Raw genomic sequence first — 17,118 nt, 5'->3', positions numbered from 1 at the left:
TTCTTCACTCAAAGAAACAGTTTTAACTGTGCAGTGAGAGAAAGGACCTTCAGAATGGCATTTGAAGGGATGTTTTAGTGTAGGGCAAAGAGAAAGCACCATTATTTCTTTTTGACTCCATGGAGAAAGTGTGTTGAGCTTCAAGTTGCTTGATTGAGGAATGCTTATTCCTAAACAGTTCCCTTTGTCAGTTCCCTTCTGGAGGTGCAGAAATAGTGCTGCAAGGATAGATCTCCGTCATGATACAAAACAGAACCATCTTTAATCATCTTGCGGGACAATCAGTATATGGCAGTGGGCAGGATATTGAACTAAGCCACAAAGACGTGGTTTCAAATCCATAGCTCAGAATTTGGGTGGGTACATTGTGATGGCGGGTTAGAAAAGCTGTTCCTGGTGAAATTCTGTCTTCTACACATCCCGTAAAAAGGGAGCCCTTCCATCTTTCTTTATACCTTGATTTCAAGGATGAAAGCTCTTGTTTTGACCTGCCAAGAGTTCATTTGCAGGTGCCAACCATGCGGCAGGCACCCTATGGCTAAGAATGCCTACTCCAGGAGAGGGGAAATCCTAAACTGGCAAGTTCAGTAGGTTTGAACTCATATTAAAAATAACACAGAGGAAATTAGAAATGAATGGATGCCCTTGTGGGCACAGGAATTCCCATGGTTAGGGTTTTTTCAGGGGAATAAATCAATGCATAACTAATTCCAGTGCCTCTCCCCTGAAAACAAACTGGTGAGGGAAGAAAACTCTGCACATGTTCAGAAGCAATTTTTTTTATAAGCCTACTTTGACAAAGAGAAAAAATACTACCAGTTAGTGAACGAGAGGTAAAACTCAGCTTCTTGGGATGCCCATTGAGTCCAACTATAACTAGAAATGCATCTCCTAAAACCTTCCCCGTTTCCCATGTCAGAAGTGTTGTAGAATTTACTGCCAGCTGATTTAGCGATGGCCCAGAGCACAGATGGGCTTTAAAAGTAGCTTAGATAGATTCAGGGTGGATAGAGGTGTGTCAATGGCTATGAGTCATGGTGAGTAAAGGGAACCTCCATATTCAGAAACGCAGGGCGAGGAGGCAAGATCAGGAAAGGGCCTGGATCTTGATGCTATGTTTGTAGACCCTTCAGGGAAACTGGACGGCCACTTTGTGACACAGTATGCTGGATTAAATGGACCACTAGTCTGATCCATCAGGGCTCTTCTTATTACCTAGCTGCAAAGATACAGGGGTACTCTGCCAGGTGAAGTGAAAGACTTAAGAAGAGCCCAGCTGCATCAGATTAAAGCACTCAAAGATATCCCAAGCCTCCAACTACGAAGGTCTATTCAGCCATTATGGGTAATAGCCATGGGGGAAGGGGCAGCAGGTCATATATGTGTCTAACCACTGTTAAAGCCATCTAAGCTAGTGACCATCACCATATCTTGTGGTAGTGAGTTCCACAAGTTAATTATGCATACTGTGAAAAATTATTTCCTTTATTCTGGCCCAAATCTCTTGCCAATCAGCTTGATTGGATTCTTCCAAGTACTTTGGTGCTGGGGTGTGTGTGTGTGTGTCTTTTACCATGCATTTTATAGATCCCTGTGATGTTTATGGAATTAAGCATGGCTTGGGAAAAGTGGATAGAGAGAACTTTTTCTAGCTATCCCAAATTGCTTCCCGGCTACCCCACTTTCAGTGTATGATTGTAGACAAAGAGATCTCTTGAATGTTGGGAACACTTAGCTATGGTCCTTCCCTACTCCCTTGCAGCAGCAAGAGTACATTAGACAAGGTCATTATTTGGCACAAGCTGGATACCAGTTTGCACGTGTCAGGATAGACACCGGAGTTAATAAAAATCTATCTCATTAACTGCTTGACCTCATGGCATTGATCCCATTTAGAAATGGCATGAACACACACAAATCCTTTTGTTCTTAAACTGAGCTCAAAAATAGTATCTAAGTCCACCCCCCTCAGGAAAAGAATGTCAGTAAAGATAATAATAATGAAAAACAATGGGCCAACACTTAAAAAGCCTGTGCTGGGAAGAAAAAAAATCCATGTGGTTTTTATTTTTTAAAAACTTTACTAAGCTTATAATTCACTAGAGCAAGGACTTCTTACACTTCCTCTAATACTTTGATTAAAGTTTTGGGGGTTTTAAAAACAGTTTTGCTGTAAAGGTTTGTAAGAAAAAGGCAAGTTAACTCTCTCACTGCTGACTGCAAAATGAAGCTTGCATTTTCACATAGTTCCTAGCAGAATCCTGCAACCCTTAAATGTCTGGCTGATTTACACTTGTGGGTATAGCCCAAGAGGAAAGGGTCACCTGCTTCAGTCTACAAAATGGAAGAGATGGAATGCATCTAGAAGAGAGCTAGGGGCTCTGAAGCTGGCCCTATCTTGGAAAGGGGGGAGAAGAGAAGGAAGGAAGCTGCCAGCAACAGTCCCTGCCAGTAGACCATATAAAGAAGGGCTTTGAGTGACACGGGGTGGAGTGTAACAGGGCAGACTGAAAAGTTAAAATGATCCAGGAGCAAGGCATAAACGACCAGCCAGCATTGCCTGGGCCATTCAGCTTAGACCTGGACAGTGGCATCAGCAATGGGTGTCAGCTTATCCTTACAATCTCCTGTACTACTATTGCTATCACTGGTCAGATCTGAACTGAATGGTACCTATAGGATTCCAGAGCTTCTGGAGTTTGGCTCTGTTTGCTTCTGATTGCCACTTAGCATTCAGGAAAATGCCCACTTGGAAGCAAGTCCTCGCCAGGGGGAGAAGATTTTCTAATACTCCACCTACCCTGTAACTAGGGCTGCTAACAAGTGACTGGCACCAGGTGGAAGACTGGGAAGGCAGGGACATGGGGGTCCATCATGTCAATGGCATGATGTCATTTCCAGGGCAAACCTGGAAGCAACATCATGCTGCTCTAGGATTCATCAGAAACTCTATGCCTTTACCATAGAATTTCTGCTGAATCCTAGAGCAGCATAACATCACTTCTGGGTTTGCCCCAGAAATGACCTCATAATGCTAGTGTGCCGCTAATGTTTTGTCTTGTTCCCACCCACCACCCAACCCCTGCTGTTGGCCAAACAAGTGGTGACTGGGGTTGGTGGCTCAAAGTAGGGATCACCTTCTGGAAGTGGGAAAACGGCAAGCCTACTTGTATTTCTTTTCTACCTCAGCTATCTGTACTTTTGAATCCCTATTTCATTCCTGCATGAGATTTTTCTCTGGTTCACTCTAAACATTAGGACTTCTAACAAGTCACACTAAGGGTTCCCAACTTGTGCTTGCTACAGTCAAACTACAGCTGAGGAGAATTGCCTTTTAAGGAACCACAGGTGCCCCATTCTGCCCAGTAGGAGGAATTCCAAAGTGGGGCTCAGAGATAGGAGGGACTCCAAAATGGGGCAAATAATATCCCTAGGGTCTTTCATGCTTGGGAAAATGGTATGGGACAAAAGCAGGACCCCCCCCCCCCATGCTGTTGTCCCAAACAGAACTGTGTCCTTTTGTTTGTTGTTGTTGTTGTAACCCATCCTGAGCATGTTTGCAGGAGGGAGGGCTATAAATTGAATGCATGCATGAATGTATGAATGAATGAATGGCAGTAGCCTGCTGTCACAGGTCAGCCTGACCCAGAGCCAGAGCTGAGTTTCAGTGAGGACTATGTAGGAGCAAGGGGGCCTAGTATAGCCCGTGAGGACTCCTCATAAGAAGTAGAGCCAAGTGTAGCCACGGACTGCTCGGGAGGAGGGAAGTCCCAGGCAAGCAACCCCAATGCAGTCGACATCAGCAATCAGGGAGAACAGCTGCCGGCAGAGCAGAGCTCACCGGCAACAGCTGGGGCACCAACACCCTCAGGGTCACCCGCCACTGGTGAAGCCCGGCCCAGGACTTCCCACTCTCCTAGCTCATCCCCCACCCAGGGAAAGCCACAGGCAGCAGCAGAGGATGAAACTGCAGGAAAGGCGACGAAGTGTTGGCCTCCTGAGCCAGTGCCAGCTGCTTCTAGGGAGTGATGATGAGTAAGTACCGTGCTCTCATGCAGCTGGTTATGATCAGCACATTGACTATAAAGGGCAGCACAAGAGAGCTGCAGGGTGTGGAAGCAACAAGTGTATATTCTTGACACTGCAACTGCCACCTGAAACCTTGCCTGAATTGTAGTGACCTTGGACCAGGTTGACCAAGCTCTTGCCTGATTGTTTGGACTTACTGGTATTGGACCCTCTGGACCTCCCCCCCCCCCGACCTTGCTTAACGGACATACCCTGAAACAACGTTCCTATCAGCTGGATTTCTGTGTCTTGACCTTGGACTGACTCTTGACTACTCTCCCACAGCCTGTGCACCTGACCACCTCGCTCCACACCAGGCAAGACCACTTGCACAAGGCCACCCTGCCCACAACACCTGCAACTCTAGTGTGACTGCGGGGAATGCGATTCAGATATGACTCATGTAACATCTAGTTTAACCCTCTGTCTTGTTGCAGGATAAGCTATCTAGAGTTCAGTCAGCCAATGTTTTCCCAGGACAGCAGTTGTTTCCTCCCCACTTCCTTACCAGCCATCCTAGGTTGTTCTGATCCACTCTCAGGGGTGGGTTTTTATGTGGGTGCAGCCTACATTGCCCTGCTGTCACTTTGTACACTGACTTGCTTGCTAGAGTCTGCGTGCCTTGCTAGACTCCACCAGCTAGTCAGACTGCTTTCGAATCAGTACTGCCCATATGCCATTGATGCAGTTTACAACGGATGAAAAAGTCTCAGTATTTCCAGAGCAATCAGGTGTCCTTACTGTGAGCCAAGCTACAAGTGACTTTTTTCATGTGGAGAATACTTGATTGTTCTCACAAGGTTTCCTGAGAAGTGAAGTCCAAGTGTCCTTCCCCTCTCTGTTAGAATCGCTGCCTGAAGAGCCAGAGAAAGCCAGCAGCAGCTTTTGCAAATTGTTCTTCCAATCATAATCCTGCTGGACAAGAGGGCTCCCAACGATCGTTTGGGGGTGGGCAGCTGCTACTTTCTCCCCGAGTGTCCTTCCCCTCTGTTAGAATCGCTGCCTGAAGAGCCAGAGAAAGCCGGCGGCAACAGCAGCTTTTGCAAATCGTTCCTCCAGTCACAATCCTGCTGGACAAGAGGGCTCCCAATGATCGTTTGGGGGAGGGCAGCTGCTACTTTCTCCCTGGGCGTCCTGCTCCCGGGGAGCTGCTCTGGAGAAAGCCGCTGTGTCAGTGAAGCTCCAGCCGCAGCAACAGCGGAAGAATCTGCTGCTGCTCTAACATGCCCTCATTCCAGTTTTTCTCCAGGAGTTCAGGAGCAGGGGAAGGGCATGTTAGAGCAGCAGCAGATTCTTCCGCTGTTGCTGCGGCTGGAGCTTCACCAACACGGCAGCTTTCTCCAGAGCAGCTCCCCGGGAGCAGGACGCCCAGGGAGAAAGTAGCAGCTGCCCTCCCCCAAACGATCATTGGGAGCCCTCTTGTCCAGCAGGATTGTGACTGGAGGAACGATTTGCAAAAGCTGTTGTTGCCGCCGGCTTTCTCTGGCTCTTCAGGCAGCGATTCTAACAGAGGGGAAGGACACTCGGACTTCACTTCCCAGGAAAACTTACGAGAACAATCGAGTGTTCTCCATGTGAAAAAAGTCACTTGTAGCTTGGCTCTGCTGTGTTCTATCTAAACCATGTTGGGCTTGAAAAATCAGCTCTGCAAGGGTAGCAGCAGAAACCAGCCATGGATCTATCTGTCACATTAAATCCCACCTTTCCTCTGAGGAGCTCAGAGCCACATAGATGGCTCGCCCCTCCACTTTATCCTCCCAAGTGCCCTGCGAGGTAGGCGGAGAGACAGCAGCCTACTGAAAGTCACACAGGGAGACTGATGGCTCAACAGGGCCATGATCCTTGCCCTCCCAAATCTTACTCAAACACTTTAACCACAACAACACATTGGCTACAAAGCAGTGCTACTGATTTGCAGGCACACATGGTGCCTCCAAGAGAAACACACTCATCCCAAACAAATCAACAAGACTGATAAATTTCTATCAAAGTACCTACATTGGTCTGAAACCCTTACCTTATTCTAGCCATTATCTCATACTTCCATTTTATTGCATTCTTGCAGGCAATATAGATAAAAATGTTGGTGTCACCCTGCAGGAGAAGGTGGACAACTCTAAGCACAGAGTCCTTCAAACAGGCAGAGGCCCTGATGTAGCTTCTCTCTCCCATTCTGCTGCTTTTAGTGGCGCTCAGCCCCTGGGTTTTTAATAGTTTTTCAGGACCCTTGGATCTTGGGATGAGGCTCCCAATACACTTTTAAGCAGCTTCATGGCAAAATGTAAAGCTCCCGGGGGCCAGATGGGGTCACAGGCTATAACTTTCTAATGTCTGGTGTAAATTTTAAGAACTCAAGCCTCTCTCAATTTAGTTTGTATCCAGTTTAGGATACGTAGAGCTTCTCCAATCTTCTGTTTTAAGAGTTGTGCTCTCTCAGTGAGGAAATGTGCTTGCTATTGAAGAGAACCAGCTGTTTAGCCTCCGACTTGTCCTTACCTGGAGGACTCTTTCCACTCCATTTCTTCTCCATCGTGCTGCAGTGTGTCCATCTCAGTAAACAATGTTGGGGTAGGAAGGTCGTCATCTTCACCCAAGATATAACGGAGTCTCTCAGCAGCAGGAGACACTGAGTCAAGGAGAGAATGAATATTAATGCTGGGCAGTTGCTGCTCACAGCTCCCAATTTTTAATGCAACCTGCTCTAGAAAAAAGTGTCAAGACCACATAATGGAACGAGGTTTCAAGCTAAAGAACAGCAAGGGATGGAGATATAGGGAACAACATATCTCTTGAAGTTTGATCTTTAGAGATCCTACACTGACCAGAATGGTAACTTCTGGTGGCATTATTTTTAAGGGTGCCAATGAAGAAGGATGTTAAAATGTCAAAGAGGGTGCTTGAGTTGTATTAGGCAGCAATGTAAGAGTGGAAAAAATGTCTTTGACTGACCATGACCACGGTAAACAGTGCCCTGCAATTCTAAACAGCTGCTCACTTCCCTTCCTTGTACACCCCCTAAGTGCATGTCTGCACTACAAATGTAAAACCGGATTAGTGGTCATAGCTTTTTCCTCAAGTTACTCTTGAGGGATGCATTTCTAGGAAGGAGTACGTGAGTCCTAACGAATAACGTTTTCAGCACCCTCACTGAATTACAGTTCTCAGAGTTCTTCTGTAAAAGTTAAACAGGATTCACTCTTGTTTATATTTTTAGTGTGCATGGTGCTCTTAGTCTTTCACCTCATTCCTTTCTTCTCCTTCCTTTTCTCCTCACTCTCTTTAGCCTGTTCTGTGCCTTCTAACATTTGTCAATACTAGGTACCAGACAGGTTTATAATAAACTGACAAGCAAGTCCTGTTAACAAACTGTCACAGATCTGGAGGTGACCAAAAGACTTTCTTTTCCAGATCGCTGCTCTAAGAACAGACTGGACATTCATCCATGAACTAGTATCCCTATAGTTCAGCCTCTGCAATCCAGACCAGAATATACCACAACAGAGAATAGATGCCTTGCAGATCAAATATCTTGTAGTGATTCACAAAACTTCATAAAGTCATCCTTACAAACCATGTGGCAAAAGCCTCCAAATCACACACCCTAAAGTCACCAGCCAATCTGAGCTACACAAAACTTCCATGGAGATGTCAGCCACCAACATGAAAATAAGTCAGATGCTGAGCATAAATACAGATAATCTACCAAACCATTCCACATAAATTAACTTCCCCAACCAAATAATTTGTGCCTTCAAAACATAAAGTTCCCTTCAGACACAGAAAACACATTGTTACCCTATGATCTCTAAAATATTGTATATTTTCACATACATGTTTTACTATTAAAATATACATGATATTTACAATTCCGTAATTTCATTGTGTAGCAAAGCTTTCTCAGTATTTCTAATGAAAAGACTGTTTGCAGGATAATAAGCATTGAGGAAACAACTCATAAAAAAAAACAATATGACCATTCAGAACCCACCAGGGTGAAGTTTACTAGGAATTCATGCCAAACTTCCTCACGCAATGAGGGTTTGAAATATGGAACAACTGGCAACAACCATGGGAGGAGAAGCTGTGTTAGCAGTTCAAGAGGTCATTTCCTTAATTTTATTGTTCTGTGTAGATACCTTGGAGGGGATCAGCCTGAGGAAATCAGGGTGGGGTTAAATTTTATATCCATATAGGCCGGCCTACAGGCCAGGGCATCTCGACCTCTAAGTGGGGAAGGCAACACTGCGTAGCCAGGGCCGGCGCGCCCATGGAGGCCAGGTAGGCGGTGGCCTCGGGCGCGCGGGCATTGGAGGGGTGCCAGAGGGGGTGTCGGGGGCAGAGGCACGCACAGCAAAGCTGGCATGACTGGGCTGCAGCTACTGCTGCAGCCAGCCAGCCAGCTCTGTGCTGCCGCTGCCGCCGCCGCCACACACCCCAGCTGGGCGCAGCCTCCGAGTGCCGCACCAGCAGCGGCTCACAGCTTGTGCGCCCAGCTGGGGTGCGTGGTAGCGGCGGCGGCACGGAGCTGGCTGGCTGGCTGCAGCAGCAGCTGCAGCCAGCCATGCCAGCTCTGCTGCATGCTCCTCTGCCCCAGCCGGGCGCAGAAGCCGTGAGCTGTTGCTGGGGCGGTGCGCGGAGCAGCCTCCGCGCGCCGCCCAGCAGCAGCTTGCAGCTTCTGTCCTCGGTGCTCCGCGAGCTGCCCAGCCCCCCTGCGGCGTGTGATGACGTCTGTGATGATGTCATCACGCAGTCCATGGCATGCACGCATGCAGAGCGCGCACGCACACCGCCGTGGGCGCCAGAACCTCTGGCACCGGCCCTGTGCGTAGCCAATGCCAGTTTCCACACCCACATTTCCAGGTGGACCAGCCAGGAGGCCTGTGTAAACTCAAGGACTTTGTGTTTCTGGACTGTAGAGGCTGGTGTCAAGGGCTGCACCCATGCATCTTTGAATATTACTCTGAGTTTGTGTTCTTGCAATCATTTGCAACTGACAGCTACAAATAGTTGCTATAGTGGATCAATAGTGAACTATCCAGCCATGTGTGGATGCAGCCAAGGAATTTTTCCCTTTCTGATAGCAGAAGAAATTGAAACAAGTATGACCATCAATACTTGGAGCAAAAAACCTGAGGGTATTTATTTATTTATAAGGGAAAGGGGCATGGTATAGCCTAATCTTGTCAGATCTTGGAAGCTAAGCAGGATCAATACTTGGATGGGCAACCCCCAAGGAAGACTGCAGAGGGAGACACCGACAAACCCCTTCTACTTTTCAATTGCCTTGAAAGCCCTTTTCTGGAGATGCCATAAGTCAGTTTTGACTTGATGGCGCATGCTCGCACACACACACACTTATTTATTTATACCCCACTTTTCTCCCCAATGGGGACCCACAAAAACTTACATCATTCTTGTCTCCTTTTTAACCTCACAACTGCACTGTGGGGTAGGTTAGGCTGAGAATATGACTGGCTCAAGGTCACTCAGTGAACTTCCATGGCAGAGTGGGGATTCGAACCTGGGTCTCCCAGTCTGATGCTCCAACCACTACACTACAAGATGCTGGTCATTTTGTTGTCCCCAAGTAAAGCACCCAGCTCAGCTCTGTGTAGTAGTAGCACAGATCCCAAAGCTTCCTGCACTGTTGACAGCCAGGAGATATCTGAGCTCCTGAGATGCGCCAGCACCTTCTTTACTGTGCTACGCCCAAATAGTTGACTGAGAGCCAAGCTACAAGTGGCACCTTACACAGGTTGGACACTTGTCAGCTTACCTCAAGTTTTGATGGGAAATGTAGGCATCCTGGTTTTACAGCTTGGCTCTCCATTGCAGCTGCAAGACCAGGATGCCTACATTTCCCATCAAAACTTGAGGGAAGCTGACAAGTGTCCAACCTGTGTCAGGCGTCCCTTGTAGCTTGGCTCTGAGCAGGTTCAGCAAAGAACCCCCTGCATTCAGCTCAGTATTCATTCCCTTAGTTCCAGTGGTTCAAAGGCTTTCCCTGGGGCCATGTGAAGGAACCAGAATGATATGAAGACTCTGCCTGACTGCCCACTCACTTGCTTTGAACAAGCTTGCATGATTTTCATGTTCACATGACTTTTAGATCTTTGGCAGTGCACAAGGCAGCTGGTGGGGCAATGTTATTCTACTCTTTGGTGTATACATTCTTTAAGGTGCTACTGGACTCTGGCTTAAAGTCTGATTATCTGTATTCTCTACAGGCCTCCCAAATGTTGCTGTGGGAAGACTGATGGACCTCTGACCCACCAGCTCACTAATTCATTCCTCAGGAAGCAGGGCCGGATCGAGGGGGGGCAGGGAGGTAGTCTGCCCCTGGCGCCAGCAGGGAGGGGGTGCCGGGAGCAGCTGCCAGCTGCTGGAGCGCGTGGGTAGCAGCGTGGGCAGCCTTGCAGCCCCCTGCACTGCCTTTCGCCTGCCCCGCGGGACAGGGGGCGGCCAGCTTGCCGTGCACCCCCTTTCCTGCAGGGCAGGCAAAGGGCAGCACAGCTGCCCACGCCATTCGCCTGCCCCGCAGGAGAGGAGGCAGCCGGCCGCCCCCTGTCCTGTGGGGCAGGTGAAAGGCAGCACGGGGGGCTGCGAAGCCGCCTGTGCCATTCGCCTGCGGGGAGGTGAATGGTGCGGGCGGCTTCCCAGCCCCGCACGCTGCTTCCGCTGCCCTGCGTGATGACGTCACCAAAATGACGTCATCGTGCCATGCCAGGAGCGTGCGCACGCTGTGCTTGCGTGCGAGATCGGACTAGGGTTGCCCCGGGCACCAGCAACCCTAGATCTGGCTCTGTCAGGAAGAAATGGCTGCCAGTGAGTGCATTTATTTGTAAAGATGCTTGTAGTGGCACACATTCTCTTCATTGTGCCTCTAGTTCCTCTGCTTGTGCACGAGCAAAAGGAATGATCAGGAATTAAAGAGAGGAGTTAGAGGTCTGGCAGTAGAGACACGGTGGCAGTATTTGGTGGCTTCAGAGTTTGCGCTCAGCACAAACCCCATCAATTATACAGCTACAAAGAACAGTAATGGGGGTTGCCACTTGCCTTTCTGATAACAGGCTTTTAAAAGAAAATCCCTGCAAACAAATGTCTGTTGTTTCTGGTCAAGTGGCAACCCTAAGAAGAGGAGTTTTGTCTCCATTCTTCTTCTGACACACCACTTAGCTGCTGCTGAGCTGGACCGCTGTGGATTGTAAGAGCAGAACCATCTCTTCTAGGACAGTGTGTTCATCGGATCTGGGGTGAGGGGGACCTGATTAGATGCTGGACATGGGCTAGTTTCCAACACAGCCCTTTCAAGTGAAAAAAGAGATTAAACAATCCTAGAATGGTCTCAGTGCCTACAGTCTATTTTAATGAAAGTTGGCATTAGCTCCATTTTAATATGTTAGCAACTAATCTATTTATAGAAATGTCTTTGTTTGGAAAACTCTTGGAGATGGATGCCAAAAGGGAGGGCCACCTCAAACTCGCATGTGCTGGTTTCCTGCCAGATAGAGCACAGCGGCCCCAGAAAGAATAGGATGTTCGCTGCATTATAGTTTATCCTGATTTCCTGACTAAGAGCATTAAAGTCACACCATTGGGCCTATGGTGATGTCGTCAAGTATTTACTGGACTTCAAAGGCTTGGCAAGTTTATTTCTGATTTACAGTTTCTATCACAGAAGTACCCAAGTTGGGACAAATGCGATTTGGGGCTGAAATGATTTTAACAACCCCTCCCCTTCAAAGAAAAACGAAAGTGGAGGATTAAAGCGTCTAATGAAGGAGCAGCAGCTTTCCTGACTTCTGCTCCACTGGCAGCATACCAGTGGGCTGGCAGGGTCATGGAACCAGTTTGGTCTCTGTATTACAAGAGCATTAAAAGGCTCAGACTTGGTGGTTGTTCAAAGTCTGGAAGCAGATCTGCTTGACAAAGACATTTGGCTGTCCTAAGTGGCTGTGCCCTGACTTGGATAGCCCAGGCAAGCCCCATCTTGTCAGATATCGGAAGCTAAGCAGGATTGTCCTTGGTTAGTAATTGATTGGGAGACCTCCAAAGAAGACCAGGGTCTTTATGCAAAGGCAGACCATTGCAAACCACGTTTGTTGCCTTGAAACCCCATCAAAGGACATGGTATGTCAGCTATGACTTGGCAACACTTTCCACTATCAAGTGGCTGTACCAGCCAATGCAAGAGGAGCAGATCAAGATCTTTTGCAACACTATGGAGGGTTTGGGGGCAAAACATTTGGACCACAAGTAAACTAAGAGACATGCTTCAGCATTTTCTGTGACATGGCTGAGGTTCTGTTGGCTCAGGTACTGTTTTATTTGCATAACTCAGATTCTTAACAGTGTCAGTACCTAAAGAAACTTTAGCCTACATTGGCTTTCATCCATAAAATATGCATATAGTCACATATGAATAAAACAATAATTCTATAAAAAAGTCATTTTGGATTTCAGATCATGCTGCCATACATACTGAGATAAGCATTCACTAAGTGAGATTGCCAGAGGTACAGAATGGGAGCCCCAGGTGCAACCTGAATACTCTGTAACATGTGAAGCCAAAACAAACACCGGTGCCCAGATTCACCTGAAGGCTCTGGTTGCGGGCAGTGGGAGGAGGCAAAGGGCGAGGAGCATGGCAGCCACCATGTTTTCTGGTCATGGGCCCCCCAGCGCCCATGCAGCCACAATTCAAAAAGCTGGCTGACCAATCACAGCTGGCCGGCTGGGAGCTGCTGGGGGGGGGGGCAAGGAGAGCCCAGTGAACAAGGAGGCTGTGTTTCCTCCCAGGTCCACGGCACGGGGCTTTAAAGGAAACTACCCTGTCTCTCTCCAGCCTTTCTGCTTGCTACCAGCTTCCCACCCTGCCCTCCCTTTAGTGCTGATTTTGGGGGCTGAAGGGGCTGTGGGGCCTATTGTGGATTGTTACAGGTGCATGCTAGGGGCTATTTAATCGTTTTCTTTCTTCATCACAACTTTTGTTTGAGGTGATTGGGCATGGGCACCAATCCTTTTTGGGGGAAACAGAGCCTTGGTGCTCAGTTTCCTTATTATAGAATCCCTTAAGGTATTTGGAGAGTGAGGTCTGGCAGGTGCGTGCCCAGCTCGGGGGCTGTCGGGTCTGGCTCACTCCCAGATGGCAGGGGATCCACATAGCGGCATCCACCCCTGTGGTCTCCCTCTAACTGTCATCCGATCATCCCCCCCACATGGGCAATGGGGTCATCAGCTGACAGGTGGGTCAGATGATGCTGGGATCCATGCCCATGTAGTGCCAATGCTCCTCAGCTGTAAAATCAATAAAGTTGTGGCCTCTTTTTAAAATCCAGCACTTGTGTCAGTGCCTTTGTCACCATGCCTCCTCACCCTTCCTTCCCACATCATCGCTAGCCAGCAACAAGAAGTCTTGTCACACCCAAAAGACTAATAGAATGACTGGGGCATATGCCCCAATAAATCTATCAGACTTGAAGGTGTCACAAGATTCTTTATCGTTTCTTCAAAGATGGTGCCTGCTACTCATGGCTTTTATAATTTTCTGGCCTTAAAAGTAATTACATTGTTCTTTGAAAGAATCTACTGATCTGTTAAAAGAAGCATTAATTGATCGAAACGTTTATAACTGATTTTTCCAACTAATTACTCAATTAAATGTAACTTACAATGTCCTGTCCCTTTAACAGAGGCTTAAGTTGATTTTATTTACCTGGTAATGTTACTTGCCTCCCTGCTATGAACAGCTTCAACTATCCATTTCCACAGGTTAAGTTTCTATTAAAAGGACAGGATATATTTCTCCAGGCATGTTGGTAATACTATAAGCAGGGCTTTTTTTCAGCGGGAACGTGGTGGAACGGAGTTCCAGCACCTCTTAAAAATGGTCACATGGCTGGTGGCCCCACCCCCTGATCTCCAGACAGAGATCACCAAGTGGTGCGGAGGGCAATCTAAACTCCCCTCTGTCTGGAGATCAGGGGGCAGGGCCCCTGGCCATGTGACCATTTTCATTGAGGGCGATTTAAACTTTAAAAAACTCCCCCCTTGTTCCAGCTGACCCAAAGTGATGTCATTGTGCGGTCTTGAGTTCCACCACTGAGTTCCACCACCTCTTTTCCCAGAAAAAAAGTTACTATAAGTAACTGAAATGAAGACTTGGAGAAATAAATACAGTTTTGCTTGACATCAAAACTAGAAAGAGATGCTGTCAAGCAAACCTGTTTAGCAAGAGCCTTCTAGAAACAGAGAGAAATATACAAAACTGCCTTGTAAGCAGTCAGAGCATTGATCTGCCTGCTGCAGTTTGGACTACCATGGCCAGCAGTGGAGGTCTGTGGCAGAGATGGGTCTTTCCAAATACTGACTACTTGGAAAAGAATCCCAGGAATTGAACCTGGGATTGTCTGCACACAAACATTTGCTCAAGTACTGAGCAACATTCCCTCTTGTTTTGCTGCTGTACAACTTTCTGAGCGACTGACTGTGCCATCCCTAACAGGGTTACACTCTTCTCAGTCCTTTCAAGTCAATGGGCTTCGAAAGGTGCAACGCTGCTTAGGATGGCCCTGAAAATGAAGTAGCAATGGGACACTTCTCCTCTTAAGATAAATAATAAAACTGACATTCATACTTTCAAATCTGTAGCAAAAACAAACATGTAAGTGAAAACATATTCCCTTTTCCATGGTGACAGTAGCAGCAGCAGTAGCAACAAGTGGTCTAGGAGTGAGTGGGAACGATGACATCAACACCTCTCCTCCACTCCCACGCTGCGCGTTCCCTGGTTCCTCCCCAACCCCCACTGCTTCCTTTGTCCTGTGCACCTGTGAAAAAGTGTACATGCACTGCCAATTGCACTCCCCCCCCCCAGACCTGGAAAACCCTCTTTCCTCCACTTTCTGCCCCCCAATCCCTGTTGCAACACTATAGGGTGGCTCGGCAGGAAGGTGGGAAAAAGCCCTTTAAAATGATAAAAAGGGAGAGTGGCACCATGCAACATCCACATAGTTCTTGAAAGTAGAGCTTAGCTCTGCCCAGATCCCCGTGGGGAATAACAACAACTGCACTTATATACCGCTCTTCTAGACAGATTAGTGCCTCACCCAGAGTGGTGAACAGGTTAGTGTTATTATTATCCCCCCAATACAACTGGTGAGGAAAACTCAGCATGGGTTCTGTAAGGGAAGATCTTGTCTCACCAATCTGTTAGAGTTCTTTGAGGGAGTGAACAAACAAGTGGACAAGGGAGACCCGATAGATATTGTTTATCTTGACTTCCAGAAAGCTTTTGACAAAGTTCCTCATCAAAGGCTCCTAAGTAAGCTCAGTAGCTATGGGATAAAGGGCCAAGTCCTCTTGTGGATCGAAAACTGGCTAATTAATAGGAAACAGAGAGTGAGTATAAACGGGCACTTCTCACAGTGGAGGGTGGTGAGCAGTGGGGTGCCACAGGGGTCGGTATTGGGTCCAATGCCTTTTAACTTGTTTATTAATGATTTGGAATTGGGATTAAGCAGTGAAGTGGCTAAATTTGCAGATGACATGAAATTGTTCAGGGTGGTGAAAGCCAGAGAGGATTGTGAGGCACTCCAAAGGGATCTGTCGAGGCTAGAAGAGTGGGCATCCATGTGGCAAATGAGGTTCAGTGTAGCCAAGTGCAAAGTAATGCACATTGGAACCAAAAATCCAAAATATAAATACAAGTTGATGGGGTCTGAACTGGCGGAGACTGACCAAGAGAGAGATCTTGGAGTCATGATAGATAACTCACTAAAAACGTCAGCACAGTGTGCGACTGCCATAAAAAAAGCTAATGCTATGCTAGGGGTTATTAGGAAAGGGATTGAAAACAAATCAGCCGGTATCATAATGCCTCTGTATAAATCGATGGTGAGGCCTCATTTGGAGTACTGTGTACAGTTCTGGTCGCCACACCTTAAAAAAGATATCATAGCACTGGAAAAAGTACAGAGAAGGGCAACTAAAATGATTAAAGGGTTGGAACACTTTCCCTATGAGGAAAGATTGAGGCGCTTGGGGCTCTTTAGCCTGGAGAAAAGACAACTGAGGGGAGACATGATAGAGGTTTACAAGATAATGCATGGGTTAGAGAAGGTAGAGAAAGATGTGTTTTTCTCCCTTTCTCACAATACAAGAACTCGTGGGCACTCTATGAAATTATTGAGCAGTCAGGTTAGAACAGATAGAAGAAAATACTACTTTACACAAAGGGTGATAAACACATGGAATTCGTTGCCACAGGAGGTGGTGACAGCTACAAGCATTGCCAGCTTCAAGAGGGGACTGGACAAATATATGGAGCAGAGGTCCATCAGTGGCTATTAGCCACAGGAGATAGATGCTATTCTCTTGTGGGGAGGTGGTGCTCTGTTGTCTTGGTGCTGGAAGGAAGGCAGTGGGAGGGCTTCTGGTGTCCTGGCCTCACTGACAGTCCTTTAGATGGCACTGGATTTCTAGCCACTGTGTGTGACAGAATGTTGGACTGGATGGGCCACTGGCCTGATCCAACATGGCTTTGCTTATGTTCTTATGTTCTTAACTGGGGAGCTGGGGCTGAGAGGAGCGGCTTACCCAAGGCCACCTACTGAGCTCATGGCAGTAGTGGGATTTGAACCCATAGAGTGCTGATTCGCAGACAAACCACTGAACCACACCTTGCTAGGGTTTCCAGCTTCAGCTTGGGAAATTCCTGCAGATTTGGAGTGGAGCCTGAGGAAGGGAGAGGCAGGACTTCAGTGGGGTATAATGCCATACAGTCCCCTGCGCTTATATACTGCTCTTCTAGACAGATTAGTGCCTCACCCAGAGCGTACATGGAAGGTGGCTGAGGAGGCTTCTGGGCCAAACTCAAACTATCAGTCACCAGCCCATCAGCAACATGTTGGGAGTGGCTAGCGGAGTCCCCATCCAAGGAAAAGGTGCCCATCCTTATCAGCTGCAAACTGAATGTATACAATATTGTTGTTTGGATCCAAAGACCCTATTGTGCACTACTTTACACTGTTGTGTGCATCACTTAGTTTG

General features: G+C 47.5%; 1 protein-coding gene across 1 annotated transcript in view; it reads right to left on the bottom strand.

Moving 5' to 3' along the window:
- The window catches only part of SLC4A5 (solute carrier family 4 member 5), a 76,868-nt gene that overhangs the window by 49,409 nt on the left and 10,341 nt on the right, over window positions 1-17,118 (bottom strand). The window contains exon 3 of the mRNA XM_054997482.1: window positions 6,565-6,694. Within this exon, the coding sequence (XP_054853457.1) occupies window positions 6,565-6,694 (130 nt within the window). The remainder of the gene's footprint in view (window positions 1-6,564; window positions 6,695-17,118) is intronic.

Source organism: Eublepharis macularius, chromosome 14 (genome assembly GCF_028583425.1).
Source record: "Eublepharis macularius isolate TG4126 chromosome 14, MPM_Emac_v1.0, whole genome shotgun sequence".
Taxonomy (NCBI): domain Eukaryota; kingdom Metazoa; phylum Chordata; class Lepidosauria; order Squamata; family Eublepharidae; genus Eublepharis; species Eublepharis macularius.
Note: the sequence above shows the minus strand (reverse complement) of the source record. Positions and strands in the feature narration are given on the sequence as shown.